The 16,805-nt window shown below is 39.4% G+C and overlaps 1 protein-coding gene across 14 annotated transcripts in view; it reads left to right on the top strand.

Moving 5' to 3' along the window:
* Positions 1 to 16,805, top strand: part of svila (supervillin a) — a 46,902-nt gene that overhangs the window by 16,165 nt on the left and 13,932 nt on the right. For 7 of the 14 annotated variants that reach the window (XM_015007030.2, XM_088001527.1, XM_088001528.1 and 4 more), the window contains 12 exons: positions 378 to 412; positions 2,522 to 2,586; positions 3,538 to 3,674; positions 4,573 to 4,656; positions 4,991 to 5,279; positions 8,066 to 8,531; positions 10,275 to 10,437; positions 11,487 to 11,619; positions 13,113 to 13,166; positions 14,706 to 14,780; positions 15,548 to 15,604; positions 16,539 to 16,704. In XM_015007030.2, the coding sequence (XP_014862516.2) occupies positions 378 to 412; positions 2,522 to 2,586; positions 3,538 to 3,674; positions 4,573 to 4,656; positions 4,991 to 5,279; positions 8,066 to 8,531; positions 10,275 to 10,437; positions 11,487 to 11,619; positions 13,113 to 13,166; positions 14,706 to 14,780; positions 15,548 to 15,604; positions 16,539 to 16,704 (1,724 nt within the window). The remainder of the gene's footprint in view (positions 1 to 377; positions 413 to 2,521; positions 2,587 to 3,537; positions 3,675 to 4,572; positions 4,657 to 4,990; positions 5,280 to 8,065; positions 8,532 to 10,274; positions 10,438 to 11,486; positions 11,620 to 13,112; positions 13,167 to 14,705; positions 14,781 to 15,547; positions 15,605 to 16,538; positions 16,705 to 16,805) is intronic. The other 7 variants (XM_088001534.1, XM_088001540.1, XM_088001531.1 and 4 more) reach the window with 6 other exon arrangements.

Below are 16,805 nucleotides of genomic sequence, written 5' to 3'. Positions count from 1 at the left end.
ATAATCGACCATAAACACTCTCGTTAATTTTGCCCCTCACTCTAACATTAGGAAACGAGGAAGCTTAATGACCAAAGGTTCCTCTAATTGGATTTTGGCAGCGGTCTTGACGTGTGACCACAGCTCAGAAGCATGAATTGACCATTGTGAGAAATAAGAGCCAAGGATCACAGAAAAGCACAGACTTCCTTAAGGCTGTCTAATGCTCCTGCTCAGTCTGCTTTGCTGTTGCCTTGTTCTATTCATTTCTTCCCTGCAAACCAGAAGCAACTAACTTTCTTTGCGTCTCTTTCACAATCAGTCACTACTCTTATTTTGTTGCAACTCAATAAGAAGCTTTTACTGATTTTCTCTTTTTTTTCTTTACACTTTTGAAGGTCCTGTATGAGCTCAGACTTTGCCTCCACAGAAGGTAAGTCATGTTTCTGTTTGATTCAAGAGAGATTTCTGAGTAGATCCTAAGTATCAGAACAAGCTAAGTTGATAGGTTTTCAGTGTTTTCGAATATGTGCTTTCCCAGGACTTGGTGTATTCATGGGTGAGCTTTCACTCATGAAAAGTTTTCATTTGACTGTAGTTCACACAACAGTCGATGGTTGGCAGATGAAATGCAAAAGGTGGTACGCCACCAACAATCTTCCTATAAGCAATATCTTCTGACAACAGAACATGTTTTGATTAAAAGTAAATCAAATGATGTGCATTTAAGCAACTGAATAAGATGAATTGGTTTCTCTAAAGCTGTGGTCTTGCGTCCTGCTCTGTCTATGTTGTAGTTGGGTTTAACGTCTTCTTTCACAGACGCTAAACTTGAGCTTATAAAGTAACGTCTCAAGGACTGACAACAGAATTATCGATTTGCATCTCACCACCTACTATGGTCTCCATTAATTTTTCTTGCTTGGATGAGGTGGGTTTTTTTTTTTTTTTTTTTCAGCTGTATCAAAATTTCACAAAACTGCTTTTTCGCATCACACGAGTCATGTGATCAACAGAAAGTTACTACTAGCGGAAAAGATGAAGACAATGACAAAGTAGTTGGTTGATGTGATTTTGATCGCATTTCTTATTTAATGGAAACACTGCAGTTACAAAATTGTGGGGGGTTTTGTAATTCGCGGAATATTGACCGACAAAGTTTTGTGCACATTTGTAATGGAAATGCAGCCAGTGACAAGAGGGACGGTGCAGACTGGAGTTGAGGTTCTTCAGTGTTTCCAGCAAGATGCTGCATGTCTTCTAAAAGTCTGTTGTTAGGTGGCATTTCTTTTGCTATTATTTCACATATTTTAAGGCAGCTAGGGCTATTTTAGTTTGCACATAGATTTTTATTTCATAAAAGGAAGGGAAACACTTTAGAGTCGCGTTTCAGAGTCATTAACGGTGCTCACAGTAGCATAACACAGCAGCTACTCTGAGGGCAAAAGCAACTCATCTGGTTCTCATAAACACACTTTCAGCCAGGACACTTTTGTACTGACAAGAATTATGTGCAGCTGAGTCAATCAAAGGAAATAGTTGTTTGGTGATGTCATGTGTCTTGCACAACTTGTGTGTGTGTGTGTGTGTGTGTGTGTGTGTGTGTGTGTGTGTATGCAGTAATGACACACACACCTGCAGATCTCGAGTCTTTTCTCCCCAGGCCTTAATGTTTAATGGTTTATCTTTGCTGCCAGCTATAAAATGACATTGTTTTATGGAGACCTATGTAAAGATTATCCTATAGTAACACTAGTTTGATTATATTTTGCACATTCCATGTGACAAGGTTCAGGTCTGAACTTTAGGAGCTTCATAAATCGTCATACACACGAGAGAAATAGCTGACATCTGCTAGGCTTTATCCAACTCATGGAATTAATAAACAAACTTTTCCTGCCCCATGATTTTTACCTTGGATAATTGATCCCAGCACAGTGTTTTATTTTTTTTGTGTTTTTCTCAGCATCTGGGCTGAACAAACATGAAGATAAGTGTCCTGAAAGTATTTGAACTGCAGCTCAGGCATCTGATTTTTCATGCTGCTTTCATCAACAGTTGTTTTTCTGAAACAAAAACAAAGAACTTTACGATTTTTAAAGAAAACGTGTCGGTGATTTGAAAAGTGTAACTCGGATCTCAAATGAAGTGCAACAGCAAATTCAGCCTCACTATTCAATGTGCTGTAGGTGGCATATGAAAGTGATATTTTCACCTGCTTCCATGCACCACCATGTTTTAAACACTACTTATATTGATTTACAGTGCTCTCTTGTACAAAGGCCAAACACTGCATGCACCATAGCTTTCTCATTGCTTTAACATGCCTGAATGAATCTACTCAGAACATTCATGTGACCAATGTCAAAGGACTCGTAAAGTTCTTAACATTTTTATAGCTCATCACCGAAGAGGAATATCAGGAAGTATTTTAGAGGCAACAAATCTAGTTCTGCTGAACCAAATGATTAGTTTTATATTTTCTATCCAGTAAAGACAGATTTTCCAACCTTTATTCTTTGTGCTTCACTGTTTTGTGTAGCTGATGAAGAAAAGCTGGACGATCGAGCCAAACTGAGCGTGGCAGCGAAGCGTTCTCTCTTCAGGGTGAGTTGCAGCTCCTTCCTTAGTGCCCTTTGACCTGCTGGTTACTTTAAATTACATCCTGGTTTCAAATGCAGAACTCGCAGACATGTGCTATTAATAAAAGACACAAATATCAGCTCCATCTGATGTTGGATCTTGACTGTTTCCATGTATGGGATGAATTGAGACACAGTAGTGCATAAATAAGTGGAAAAACAAGTATGCATTTTTTTTTATTCTTTATTTAAAAGTACGGTTTGGTTGGTTTGCATACTCTTTCCAGTTTTTATGGATTAAGCAGTTCTCTGTTACATGTCCAAAGTTGTGGACATTGTTTTAGAACCTTACCTTGGTTTAAACTACGGATGTACCAATCTACTTCTTTTTTTTTTTTTTTTTTTTTAATTTATTTTTTTTATTTTACTTCCAATGCAGATATGAGTTTTGGTATCGATCTATACCAATATGATACAGAAAATTCTAAACATAATGTAAGATAAATATTAAAGCATAATGTTGCTCAGAGCATAGAATGAGTCTGAATAGATCCACTTTTATGGATCGGGCACATTGTCACCAATACCCGATCTCAAATCTTTTTTTCAATATTGGGATAATACAAATATTACTATTGGAACACTGTGTCACCAGGCTAAATAAACTAATTTGGGCCCCATATTATATGTTTAAGTAAAATAAATGAAAACTGAGTTTTCTGCCACTTCACATTATAGATTCTACTTTGTGTTGATCTGTCTCATAAAATCCAAATAAAACACATCAAACTTGGTGGTGGTTATGGGTCGGTGTGCTTGCTAATTAAATAATAAGTTCTTACTCTGATTTCTAATCTTGCTGATATAATAGAATATATCTCTTCCCTCCACAACATTGTCTTCAACATTTGAGATGATCCTACACAGCTTATTGTATTTATTTATGATAATCTCCTCTGTTTTTTTTCTTTTCCAGGAACTGGAGAAGAGCATTGATGGAGGAATTCCCAAACCGCGCTCCAGGAATGCAGCAGTGGACAGAAGACTGAGGCGGACACAGGACCGATCGAGGACTCAGCCGGTCACCACAGAGGAAGTAGTCATAGCTGCTACGTGAGTTCTGAGTCTGATGCTGAAACGCCTCACACAGAACGAATCCCGTTAAACTAAATCCAGCCGATCAAAAGCTGGAACAACTTGAGTCCATCAACATCAGTCTGAGGACAAACAGCCATGCTGTCAGACTGCGGGTTGGCTCTATGCCATTAATAAATCATGTTTGAGTTCAACTAAAACCAACTTAATGTAACAGTTTGTCATCCATGTTGAAGATTTCATTTTCCTTTGACTTTCATTATTTTCAGATGACATTTTTTAGTATTCACACCCGTTGGACCTTTTCCCCTCTATAAGCACAAACTAATATGATTTATTGACATTTTATGTGATGGGCCAACACAGTCGTTCCTGAGGTGCTAAAGGAAAGTACCTCAGTGTTCATCTTTTGGGTTACGTCTCTACAAGCTTTCCACATCTAGACACTAAAATATCTGCAAAATATCCAAAGTTCAGTCAGATTTGAAACAGAAGATCTATGAAAACTAATTCTGGGTTCTTCCCAGATTCTCTAAACAACTTGGATCTGGACTTTGACTAGACCATTGCAACACATGATTATGTTTTAATCTTTATTGGTCGTGTCCAAATTATAGCTGAAAATACAGATGGGCCACATTTTCTTGTTTTTAATTAAAAAAGCAGAAATATTTATCAGCAAGAGAGTAAGATACACACAATACCTTTAATTTAGCTTTAACTATGTTCTAATCTCTGTTGGCTTTCCCATGAAATTCCAAAGAAATGTATTAAAATTTGTGTTTATAATGTGAAAAAATGTAGAATGTTGAACTTTTTCACACTTAGAAGTCACTGTAGTTCAATCATATTTGAATAATACTTGCGTCATTTTGTATTTTCTCTACCACGTGTGTGTGTGCTGCCCCTGACCTAGTGCCCCCTCTCAGACTGACCCGTCTTCTCTAGTGTGTGCTGATAGCTACACCCTAGTTGGCAGCAATGCCCTCCCCTCTTACAGGTACACAAACGTGTGTGTGTGTATGTGTGTGTGCACGAGCATGAGAGACTGAGTCATCCTTAAATGTCTCTGACTGTGCCTGGCTCACCACATCATAACAACCTTCTCACATCTGGATGGCTCCATGCAGGATGCTCTCTATATTTAAGCTTTGATGCCCTCCTGTGTTATGAGGGGAAATTGCATGATTACGTTATAAATTGTACTTTGTCTGGCGTATAAAACTCACTATGCTTGTGCAACAAACATGCAAACTTGATTTGCGTTTGAACAGACCTGTAACATAATGCAGCATGCTGCTTACCTGCTCATCTTCACATTGTCCTCCCCTCAGCCTGCAGGCATCCCTACAGCAGAGCTCCGCAGCCCGGCACCAAGCGCCGGCCTCTCAGGAGGCCCAGGGCTCAAAGCAGGCGTCTGCGATGGAAGGAAGAGTCGAGACGGCGGGTCAACACTCCGAGGAGCCGGATGTCTGCACCCTCAGCCTGGCGGAGAAGATGGCGCTGTTCAACCGACTCGCTCAGCCGGTGAGCAGAGTCACCCGAACCCGAGGAGACAGCCGCCAGCGCCGAGCCAACGCTCGCTACCAGACGCAGCCCATCACCGTGGGAGATATGGAGCAGGTGGGGAGGTCTCTCTAGTCACTCTGTTTGACTTTATACACCAAAATCTAGGTGTATCATTTGAGTTAAGACATGTTTAAAGTTGACACAAAATTTTAAAATATGTATTTGTGTTATTGGAAGACATTATTTACAGTTGCCAAGAGGTCTTAAAAGAGGCAAACCTAAAAAACTTAGTTTTAGCATTAATTTGTGCAATCATGGAAAGGATGTATGTTTCAGACATTTCCTTTGTTTTGTCTGCTCTTTAAACTTTGGGTGAGATTTTCAAAGTACCTTCAAAAGTGAGGATTTCTAACTTCTTTAGGATTTACAGATTTTGAAATTGCATTACATATGAAGGAGCGTAGGGCTGCAGGACACTTCTGGCGGCTGACATACAGCCGCTAACTGAGCCAAAGTTTTATGAGGTGCAGGAGCAGCCGAGGAGATTTAAATTTCAGACGTGTTGCTCTGAGTGTGTGACAGCAGTTGCTGTAAAACAAGGTTTTACTATTTCAAAGCAATGATTTACAGAATTGACATTTAAACCTGTTAGCATCTTATGTTAGCTCTTAGCATGGTTAGCATTGTAAAACTGCCTAATCTTGGTGTAGTCTCTGGAGACTTGATGCTAAGAACAGTCAACTTTTAAATTAGTGATCTGCTGACTTTCAAATCCATTTTAGCTCTGGCACTGCCGATACACATTTGAACAGAGTCAAATCTGTATTTGACTCTAGTCAAATACAGAAAAATTGATTCATTCAAAATACTTTTTTACCTACTTTCTGGAAAAATAATAATAATAAAAGGTACTTTGATCACTTTGGACAATTCAAATTTCCTTTAAGACAAATCTTGGGGAAACTCTTCTTATTTTTAGGCAACGTTTTATTGGCTTATTCAACTTAATTATTAGGATTGAGATAATTTAGTTACATTTTTCTAATTGTTTTCTTGTTTTATCATAACCATTCTCTTGTCATTGAGATCTTTGAAGTTTGACCTCACTGGGACAGCCTGCATAAACAAAGGTCAAATAAATAAATGTGGAGTAAGACGCAGATTTTTCTCAAAACAAGCAGATTACAAATTAGTCAAATGTTGTACAATTAGCAAGAGATGGCAAAAAGATGAAAAAAAAAACCCTGTTTGTGCATTACTTTTGATCAATATTGAGTTTAAAAAGCGGTGTTGTAGCATGTGGCTGTCTCTGCTATAGGAGCTCTCAGATTCAGACATCATAGACGATGAACCGGAGCTGTGTGACAGCCCAGTTGATCAACTGCAAGTAAGATTCCCCTGAACAGTCACTGCGATTGCATCAGAGGACGACACGTTCTCTAGTCAGAAATGACCTGCGTTACACCGTTTCGCCCATCCGTGTTGCTGTGATTGCATCGGGAATGTGCGCCGCATGGCCCCGCTCCTCATAAAGGACCCACTCGGTGCTCATCACTGCCTGTAATACGGTAAAGCATTGCTGGTATCTGCATGGATGTTCCTGCCAAATGTAGCTTATCACCAGGAAGGGAGTAAAAGGAACCTTTGTGGTGAAGAGAGGATCTAGAAAAGTTTACCTGGAAGCAACTTCAGGGAGAAGAAGGAGATGAATTAGAAAAAATATACAGATTTCTCACCGTTATGGTTTCTTGGTTCTGTTTTTTCTCTTTCTGCAGGTTTTGAAACAGACTTCTAGAGTTTTAACTTGTGTTCTCTCCTCTACTCCTATCCTCCTTTCATTTTAAATATTTTCCCCAACCTTTCGTCTTTATTTTTTTGTCTGTTACATTTGAAATGAATCCAAAGAAATGTCTAATAAAGGTTTGTATATATACAGTTGAAACTAAATATTTACATACACCGAGTCACAAATATTCAACAATTTTTTTTTCTCACTGTCTGAAGTTAAATCAGACCAAAGTTTTCTTGCTTTAGCTTAATTGGAATTACCAAAATTATTTCTGTTTGCTAAATGCCAGAAAAGTTGTTAAACAGAGTGTTTCATGTGTTCCTCCAGTTAACTTCTGATAGTTAACCTATCAGAAGTTTGTATAAGGAAACCCAAAAGGTTTGACCCCAGTGATGGTTTAAGACGGTTAACTGATACCGACCACATTTATTTTAACTTTTGAATTCAAGGAAAGTTGAAAAAACAATCTAAAAAAATGTCCTCTCCAAAATGGAAATTATTTTTGGTAATTCTAGTGAAGCTGAGTAAAATGACAGTTTGATCTAATTTAACTTAAGTGAGGAAAAAACAAAATTCAGTGTATGTACATATCTGGTCTCAACTGTATATATAAAATAATGGACATTGGAAATGTCCCATACATTTCTAATGTCATGGACACAGATGAAAAAGGGAGAAAGATGGAGAAAAGGTTTAAATGAAATGGGAGTAGAGGAGAGAACACAAGTCAACAACTTTGACATCCGAGTCTAAACCTGCAGAAAGAGAAAAAAACCCAGATTTCTGTTGATCTCTGGATGTTTGCCTTTGTCTCTTACTGGCTGTTGGGTTTGTGGTATGATTTTTGAATGCATTAGTGAAGTGTGGTGGTGCGCTGAAGCTAAATGCATTGTGTGGAGGGAGATGGCTCGTGATGTGCAGGACAGGCTGCCCTTTGATGCTCAGCTCAGGAAGTGCAGTGAGTCAGTCCGGCTGTGATTAGTCAGCGCGATTCTCCTCGGCCGCCTGAGTGTGCACTTTGCTGAAGCTCTCTTTGCAGCTATTTTAGCAAAACTGACCCACATCTTGGTGTGCTTTCTTTCATCTCTTTCCACTCCACCTGCTTTGACAGCTTCAGAACGGCGCAGCAGCTCTGTTCGGAGCCGCTTCGTCCTCCTCTGCACCCAGACCCGGAGCCACCGTCTCCTCGGACCACGCCGGAGACATCCACATAGCGAGCGCCGCCGTCCGTGCCGAGCCCAACACAACCGCGAGGTTGTCGGACGCCTCGGACCTCCGCATGGACATGGAGCGACTCACTGACCGGGGGAACGACATGACGGACCTGAAGGTGGGGAAGAGGAGGCTGCCCTCTCCTGAGACGGCGGTCAGGCAGGCGGCTCTGCCCCAGCCACACACTGGGAGGGAGAGATGGTGGGAGGAAGAAGAACAAGAGGAGGAGGAGGAGCAGTGCTGGCGTCCCAGAGGCGGGGACAGCTCAGAGATTCACAAGTTCCAGGACAGAGAAGAGCAGAGGCGACATCCAAGAGAGGAAGGACGACACACAGACAGCCACAGGATCAGAGCCGTCAGTGGAGGTGAGAACAGCTCACACTTTGGTTTCTCCTCATGCTTACTGTGACATGCCCTCTGACTTTTTTAAAGTTGGGCTAAGAAAACTATAGGATGGATCCCCGAGCTGAACCGTTACGTTCAACAAGAAATTTTATAAACTAGTTACTTTTTACAGAGGACAAACAAAAGGTTTTGCTAAGAATTGGCCTTGGAATTGTACTGATTGGAAACAGTTCATGAAACTTAAACTTGGCTGCAGTAAGGTTGTGAATGTAGGGGGAAAATATACCTGTTGAATGGATGAAAATACTGCTATTTTTTAAGAAAGTCAGTATGCAACATTTGTAAGAAGTTAGCAGTTTTCCAGAAAATCATTCAAATATCAGCCAAATTATGATTCCACCAGGCTGTTCTAGGATGTTTAACCCCTTAACTCCCACCCTCAAAATGCTTAAATACAAGTCAACTCCTCCATGAGGAGACTTGTGTCCCATTGACACCGGGGCTTTAAACACCATTCTGAGTTGATGTTAGCTTGGTTGTCTTTTCTTTTTTTTTGTGTATTTGTTTTATGTTCTCTAAGACTGCAAAAACATATTTTTTAAGTGGAGATAAGACCACTGACCATAAGACCAGACATTCTGAGTTAAAGGCTGAGAGCCAATCAAATTTTAATATTAAAATTTAACTGCATTTACACAAAAAGACACAACGTAGTACTATCAACCTTTTTACCAAAATTGGTTTTGTGGCTTGTTTTAATCATCCTACTTGTTCAGTTTTTATTTTTGTAAGTTCAGAAACCTCAAAATGTAGTTTGAGAATGTTTTTCTTTTTTTTTTTTCTTTTTTTAACAGCTACAGAAAATGCTTGTATTCAACACAGTTCTTTGTGTTGTAATTGAAATGGCTTGTTAAAATGTTCATATCCAGCTCTATTCATCATTCTGATGTAGCTTCTTTGTGCAGTTATTTTTAAGGTGCCATTTACATAAACATGGATGTTCTCCTAAATGAATATTTTCTACATTTGGCACCTCCAGATCACATTTAAACACCACATGGATGTTTTACTCCACAAAAACAAAATGGAGATTTTTGAACATTTGTGGTGTATAATAAGTTTTGACTGGATATTGGTTCAGTGTTGGGAACCAAAGCTACGATGCAATAGGCTCGACTCCGTTTCCCTTAAACTTCAAAGTAACTGAGAAGGAAGAAACCTTCTGGTGGAGCTAAGGCACTACAGCGTTATTGACCTGAATCTTAGAGCATGGAATCCCAGATTTATATTAAAAAAATCTAAAATAATGCAGCTGTGGCCCTTTCTAGCACTGGTTTACGTTTCACTCAGCAGTCAGCCATGTCGTTTCCCAGTCACACCTCCAGAATGTTTTGGGGGGAAAAAAACAACTTTACATTCAGACTGTGGTTTCCAGGCTTCCTTCACGTCAAAGCAGTCATCACTTTAAGTCAAACACTTCAGGGTCTTGATGCAGCCAGTCAGGTTACAAAAACAGAAGGTAGTGAAGCAGCCCGTCTGTTAGAGCTGCTCAGGTTGTACTTAGAGGGGAAAATCTCAGGGTTTCTGCAGCATGGGATGTTTGATTACAGCTGCGGCAGAGACAAACGGTGTCTCTGCTTCTTCAAACTCTGCTTTTTTTTATGTTAGCCGTTTGTCATGGTGTGATTTTTAACATTGCTGTGCTTTCAATTTATTGATCCTGCTTCCTCTGTGTGTGTGTCCTTGTGCGTCTGCTGTCACAGAGCTCCCAGACTCCAGCGCAGTAACATCCAGAGACACATTCGGATCGGCCATAGCCGAGTCTCAGGGCCCAGCAGGGGGCCAGTCTGTCAGCCCGGTCCAGCTTGATCAGGAGGAAGAGATGACCGACGTGACGATTGGCCGACACATGTCCATCAGAGAGAGGTAAGAGCAGCATGGAGGTCAGAGTGGAGAAACCCCTTTTATTCTGTCAATTGTTGTGGATCAAAATGTTACTTTTTGTTAGTTTCTCATATTAAGAATATGTTTTTGCTTTCCATGCAATTATTAACTTGAACACAGGAGTGGCACATGTTTATGTAAGTCTAGTTATGTCACATTGAGGCTCGGCCTGCTGGTTAGAGGATGGGCAAACATAAACCGTCGAGCTCTAAATTGATTGGTGACATAACAGAACAACATGTTAACATCTGTGTGTTGTCTGCCTGTTATTACACATTTCACCCACTCTGACCACTTCAGGACCTGCTTGGCTCACCCACACTTCCAAAGCAGTCGGTTAGTGATGACAGAGTCAGGGCTGCTCACTTCCTGTTGTGGGCATTGATTTGGACGTCTGGGGACAGAACAGGATGTGTCCTCTCTGTCTGGAACAGAGCGCTTGTTGTGGGGGGCATGCTGCCCTCTCTGTGCTCCAAGTTAAAACTCCTCCTATTTCAATTAAGTCCATAACAATGCAACTTCTGTCATTCACTTTTTTTTTTCTTTTTTTTACACAAATTAATCATTCAGTGTCCTCCTGGTGCAGATATTTAGGTTTGTTTGCGATGTGCTAGGCATTGGTCAGTATATTGTCCTTACAGTATGATGACCTTAGACGACATAACCATGGTTTCACGGTATTTGCACAAAAAGTTAACATACAGAATATAACATGCAATGAACATATCACCTTGAAAAGCAGATTAAAAACAGTAAATGTCTTTTTTTCTTAAACTCATATCTGTTTAATAATTTAGCAGAATAAAATTAGTTTTGAATTGAAAATTATGTTTTTGTTATATGGTTTTTGATTAAGTGTGAATTTAATTGCTCATCAGGCTGCAGCGAGCTAAAGTTGGCAGATTTGAAATAAAAGTGGATCTTTTTACTCCAACTAACATACTGCAGTATATAGTGTGTGTGTGGGGTGTTAATTCAGATCAACAGTGCCTCTCGTTCCTTCACCCTGTGCCTCTCCCTCGGCCCCTCAGAGTCGCCTTGTTAAAGAAGAGCGGCGAGAAAGACTGGAGGAACAGGATCAATAAGAAGCAGGATGTGGCGACGGTTGCCGAGGGCGAGCAGCAAGCTCAGCTCTGGGAGGCGGAGCAGAGCTTCGGGAAGAAGGTAACCGCCTCACTGCTGAGTTAGCGCTTCAGAGGGCCACACTGAGACATCATATGGGTCATCTGGTTTAATGTTGGAGAAACTGTGTTCTGTTGATGCACTGTTACTGCAGCAGTGACATTTACAGTTTGTGTACGCCACACCAACTGGTCATTAACAAAGATTTAAGGAGATTCTTGAACGTTTGTTGCTGACGTGTTGAGAATTTTACAAAGAAATATCACTGGCCATTAAATAACGGGTCGTGGAAATTAAACTGGCATTGTCATGTGGTAATAATGTGAATATCTCTAAACAGAGAGGTTGTGTATTGTCCATGTCTGTCTTTCCTCTTCTCTCTTATACAGCTGGTAGATGTTTTGTTGTTGTATCAAAATCTAATCACTGATTTCCATTCAGGAGAACAAATGATCTAGAGGATTTTATGATAGGTTGTCATTTGATAAGTATGGAAGCCTATTGGTGTCAAAACTGAAATGAAAACAAATTGAATATGAAGTTCTCATTTGAGCATGAACAATTACTTTCTAACAGCACTTGCTGAAATTGAACTTTTTTTAAATAATAAATTTGGCAAATGTAAAGTATTACTGGTGTGTAATTCTCAGCCCAGAACTGCCAAGTGCCAAATTGGAGCAAAATTTTGAAAGGAAAGTAAATCCTCTTCCTAGGTTTGACCAGCATAGTAAACATGTAAAGCTACCAGTAAAACGTATGCTTAAAGCCTCAAATGTTACTGTGAAAATTATTGGACTACCTGTTGTGTGATGCTAATGTCCAACTGTCCTGACACATGTAGCGTTTGTATTCTCTCTTGCCTAACTTTCTATCTTCTGCCCTCTGAGCTGCATGTTGCCTGTAATCTGTCTCTGTCTCTCTCCTGTCTGCATGTCTTTCACCTTTTAAAAAAATAAAAGCAGATTTCTGTCCCTGCATGCTTCCTGTTTTTCTGTTTCTCCACCACTGGCGTGTTTTTGAAGGGAGGTTTTAGGACGGGCGCAGCACATGTACCTCTCTGTTTAGACATATTCTCTGTGGCTTCTTTGGAGCAACTGCTGTTGTTTCCAGCTGCTTATCAGAGCTTAGCCAGCTCCACCCGGCACAGGCTGAATTTTTTATTTTATTTTTTTTTATAGCTTATTTAAGGTCAGGTTCTGATTTCTGTGTGTGTGATGTCAGACACTCTGGGAAAAACATTCCTCAAATTTAACAAATGGCCTAATTTTTAAATTAGGGACAGATGAGTGAATAGTTGGAAGTTAAAGGAAGGCCAACAGGAAGTACAGTCGGTCTTGTTTTCTATCCTCCTATTTATCCAGACCAGTGGATGTTCTTGATGTTTCCTGTGTTAGAACAAAGAACAAAAATAGAGATGAGATTGACAAAAAAATGAGCAGTCGAACAAGACTTAGGGATTTTGATCTACTTGTGAAGTGCATGACACGACATGAGCTTTCAGAAAATGTCCCTTTTCTTCGGCTGCCTGTCTGTAGGATGATGATTCTCTGATGATGACTGAGGACGTTTCTGTGTCCAGTCTGTTTCTGGTAAGGCCAGTGGGTAAGAACTTTGTGGCCAAAGCACTCTAGGGTGAGGTTCATCAGCTCTGTTCTCATTAGAACAGTGATTAAAATTTACAAAACTTTTTTTTCCCCCTGTTGATAAAAACACAACCTGGTGCTGCAGAAATCCAGCCTGCAGAGTGTTGGTGGTGGTAGTACGGTTTGATTCTGGATTGGCCCCTTTCCTTAATGTTTATGATTTTCTCCTCACTTTGGGTCCATCGTAGCACTGTCTGGTGAGTTTGGGGTTTGTTACACACACACTGTCCTATCAATGACTTTAATGTTTAACATTTTGATCTGACATCTTTTTATGCATGCATTTAAAATTAATTTTCAAATAAGAAATTGATTGCGTCTGATTGCAGGGGGTCACAAATCAAGAACATAAGCAATGTTTTAAATTCATTATTTTATCAATCATTTTTAGCTACATAGCTTGAATTAGCCTCATTTAAGAAATGAATTAATAAAAAGTCACTTAAACTGACTTTCTTAATTTTTGGTCAGTTAATAAAAATATAACGTGAGGATAAAAAATGTTTTTATATCAAAAATTGTTGGGAAAACTGGAACACGCCTCATACATCTTTAAAAATTTGGTTAACATAAATATGCATGATGGGATTTCTTTTTTTGTCGCCAATAATGATGTAATTTATGATTAGACCATTACCAATTCCTCATCTATTTCATTAAAATGGAATGTATTTAAAGTAACAGTAAATAATAGTAATGATAAAGTAATTTAAAGTATAAAACACCTCGTATGTTTAAGTGGAAGCTACTTTATTTACTCATCATTCAGGACTCTGTCCTGTTTCTGCTCCATCATGGTGTTAGCTAGGTTAGCCTACAGTGACCTAGCATTGCATTGTCTAAAACCATCATAGATTTGTTTGTTTGTAATGGATATCTGAATTGACACAAAAAACCTAGTCTGCAAAAAAACTGTCTGCTTCCATTGATGTTTTCACACTTGGCAGTTTGCTGAAATGCTATGCTAATGTTAGCATGTTTTACTTGGCGTTTTCATAGGACTGTAAATTGACTTGTAATGTATTTCAATTCACTTTTGGTTTATCAGATAGAAGTTAGAGCAAAGGCTGTTTTCCTGCTTCATTAACTTTACACTTTGCTTTGAGGATTATAAAATTTAATAGCTGCTCTCATTTAAATTGGCTCCACAAATCAACTTCAGTACCTCTAGTTGAGGGGAGCAGCAGTGGGCCAACAATGGGCACTGAGCTGCTTTGTTGTTTTAGTCAGAGCTCCAATCCCAGTCATTTTTAAAAAGCCTCTCTAATGCATATGAGTATCTGTTTTATTCCAGATGGAAGTGTATATCTGTGTAAATGTCAAACTCTAGAAATAAGGAAAGCTACTTTTAAAAACTATTTCTTGCTAGTGGCCTTTCAGACTTGATTTCCTGGCTAACATGACCCCAATCAGGATACAGAGCTGCACTTATCAGCTATGTTTTCCTGCTGTAGCATGTATTTCCTCTTTCTGCGCCTGCTGCAGGAGCCTGTCCTTCCTGCTGCTTCCTCTCCTCCTGATCCTCCTTTCTATACTTCGCTTGACGACATGGTCAGCCAGGTAGGAAATTCCAGGAGGTCTTTTTAGTCTTACTTGCTTGCTTGTTGGTCTGCCTGCTTGCCCACATACCTGGTCACACCAGTGTAAGCCGTTCACACATGCTTCTACCAATTCATGAACATCTTGGAGAAAATAATCAGATTCCCACTGATTCTGGTTCTGCTTTCACACCAACTGCTGTCACAGACAAAAAAGTATTTTCACAGTAAAAACACAAAATATTACCAAGTATTTTAATGGAAATATTTTTAGTGCACTTGAAATGAGACAGAACAAACTACAAGTCATTTTTCAGCATCACGCAGAAGCTTGTTTTACATAAATAATTCTTTAATATTGATAAAGATACTTGTTTCATTTTCATTATCTCACTTGTAGCATGGGGAAAATGTCCTCTTATATAATAATTTAGAACATTTTCATCAATATTAAGAGATTATTGACTTAAACTAAGCTCTCACATCTTCCTGAAAAACTATTTGTAAGTTAGTTTTGTCTTATTTCAAGTGTGCTAAGATATCTGCAGTAAAAATGACGTGGTAAGGTTTAGTGTTTGCAGTGTTTTGCTAAAGCACATAATGGCCATATTGTCCTGCTGCTGTTTTATCCCATCTATTGGTGACTCCAACACTGAATTCAGCATCACAGCCCCTGCAGCTTGCGCTTCTTATGCAGCTTTTAGGTATTTCGTCCCATATTTCCATCCTCATCTGTTAATTTCATCCTCTCCCATCCATCCATTCATCCATCCATCCATGTGATTGAAGACCACCAGATCTCCCAGACCCTTGCAGGTGGATGACAGACACCCATGGAGAAGGAAGGTGACCCAGTCAAAAATAAAGATGTGGAGTTTGTGCAACTGTTATGTTTTCTCACTTTACAATAAAATTGTGCAAACACACAATGTGTCCATTAGTTGACCAATGGGAGAGGTTCAGTGATGCTGTTTTACTTCTTTTACTCCTTAAACCATGTTGGTGTCCCCAGCCAGAAACTGAAACCAGGTTCATCACCAGGTGTTCAACTTGTAAAACTGATATTCTGTTGAGCCACAGCAGTTTTTCATTTGTGTATTTAATAGTTTTATTTACACTTGGCAGCTGAATTCAGACCATTTTTTAAACCAAAATTATTTTACATTTATCTACTTTGTATCTCCTTTGATTAACTAAATGCATTGTGAAATTTTTGAATGTGATTTTATACGACTATGTTTTCTATTCTGGTAACTTTTGATGAAGGAAAATACAAAAAAAATCTGTTTTAAAGTCGTATATTTGAATAAATCGAATTAAAAAAAGAGGGAGAGAAGGTATTTAAAAATGGTCAACTACCCTTATAACTGTCCCATGAATTGTTCTTTCCAAATCAAGGTGAGATTATTTCACTACAATAAAATCATTTTTTTCTACTCATCTTTGCCAGGAGTGCTAATCAGTGTGTATTTTGGTTCCTCTGAGAACAAGTACGATGAGAGAGGGTTTAATACTGTTGCACGTGATTGTGAACATTAATGTGTTATGCGTGTTTTTTGTTCCACCTAGTTGGTTAAATACGGCAAATTCCAGTTTGAGTCCCATTGACTTTGTTGGAAACAATGATCTGCTAAATAAGACACAGCTTTGGTTCCTGTTTATTGAGTTAAATTTGATATAGCAATGGCAGCATTAATGGAGATTTTTTTATAGCTGCATGCAGCTGGTATGGGTTCCTTAGTTTGACCTTCATGTATCGGTTCTGCTGTGTTTTCCTCAGAGAACAGCGGAGGCTGAGATGGAGAGCCAGAGCCTGGAGGCTCACATGTCCATCCAGGAGAGGAAGCAGCTGATTGAGACGCAGGAGGAGGCCTGGAAGACCAAAGGTCACGGAGCTGCCAACGACTCCACCCAGTTCACTGTGGCTGCACGGATGGTGAAGAAAGGTCAGAGGGCAAGCTAAACATCTCTGTGGATTTTTTTTTTTACAGTTTGTCAAATATATATTCAACAATGCAGATGATGGAAGCATTTGATTCCAGTGTTG

The sequence above is a fragment of the Poecilia mexicana genome, unplaced genomic scaffold, assembly GCF_051168715.1.
Source record: "Poecilia mexicana isolate PSO_F unplaced genomic scaffold, ASM5116871v1 scaffold_20, whole genome shotgun sequence".
NCBI classification, from domain to species: Eukaryota; Metazoa; Chordata; class Actinopteri; order Cyprinodontiformes; family Poeciliidae; genus Poecilia; species Poecilia mexicana.
Note: the sequence above shows the minus strand (reverse complement) of the source record. Positions and strands in the feature narration are given on the sequence as shown.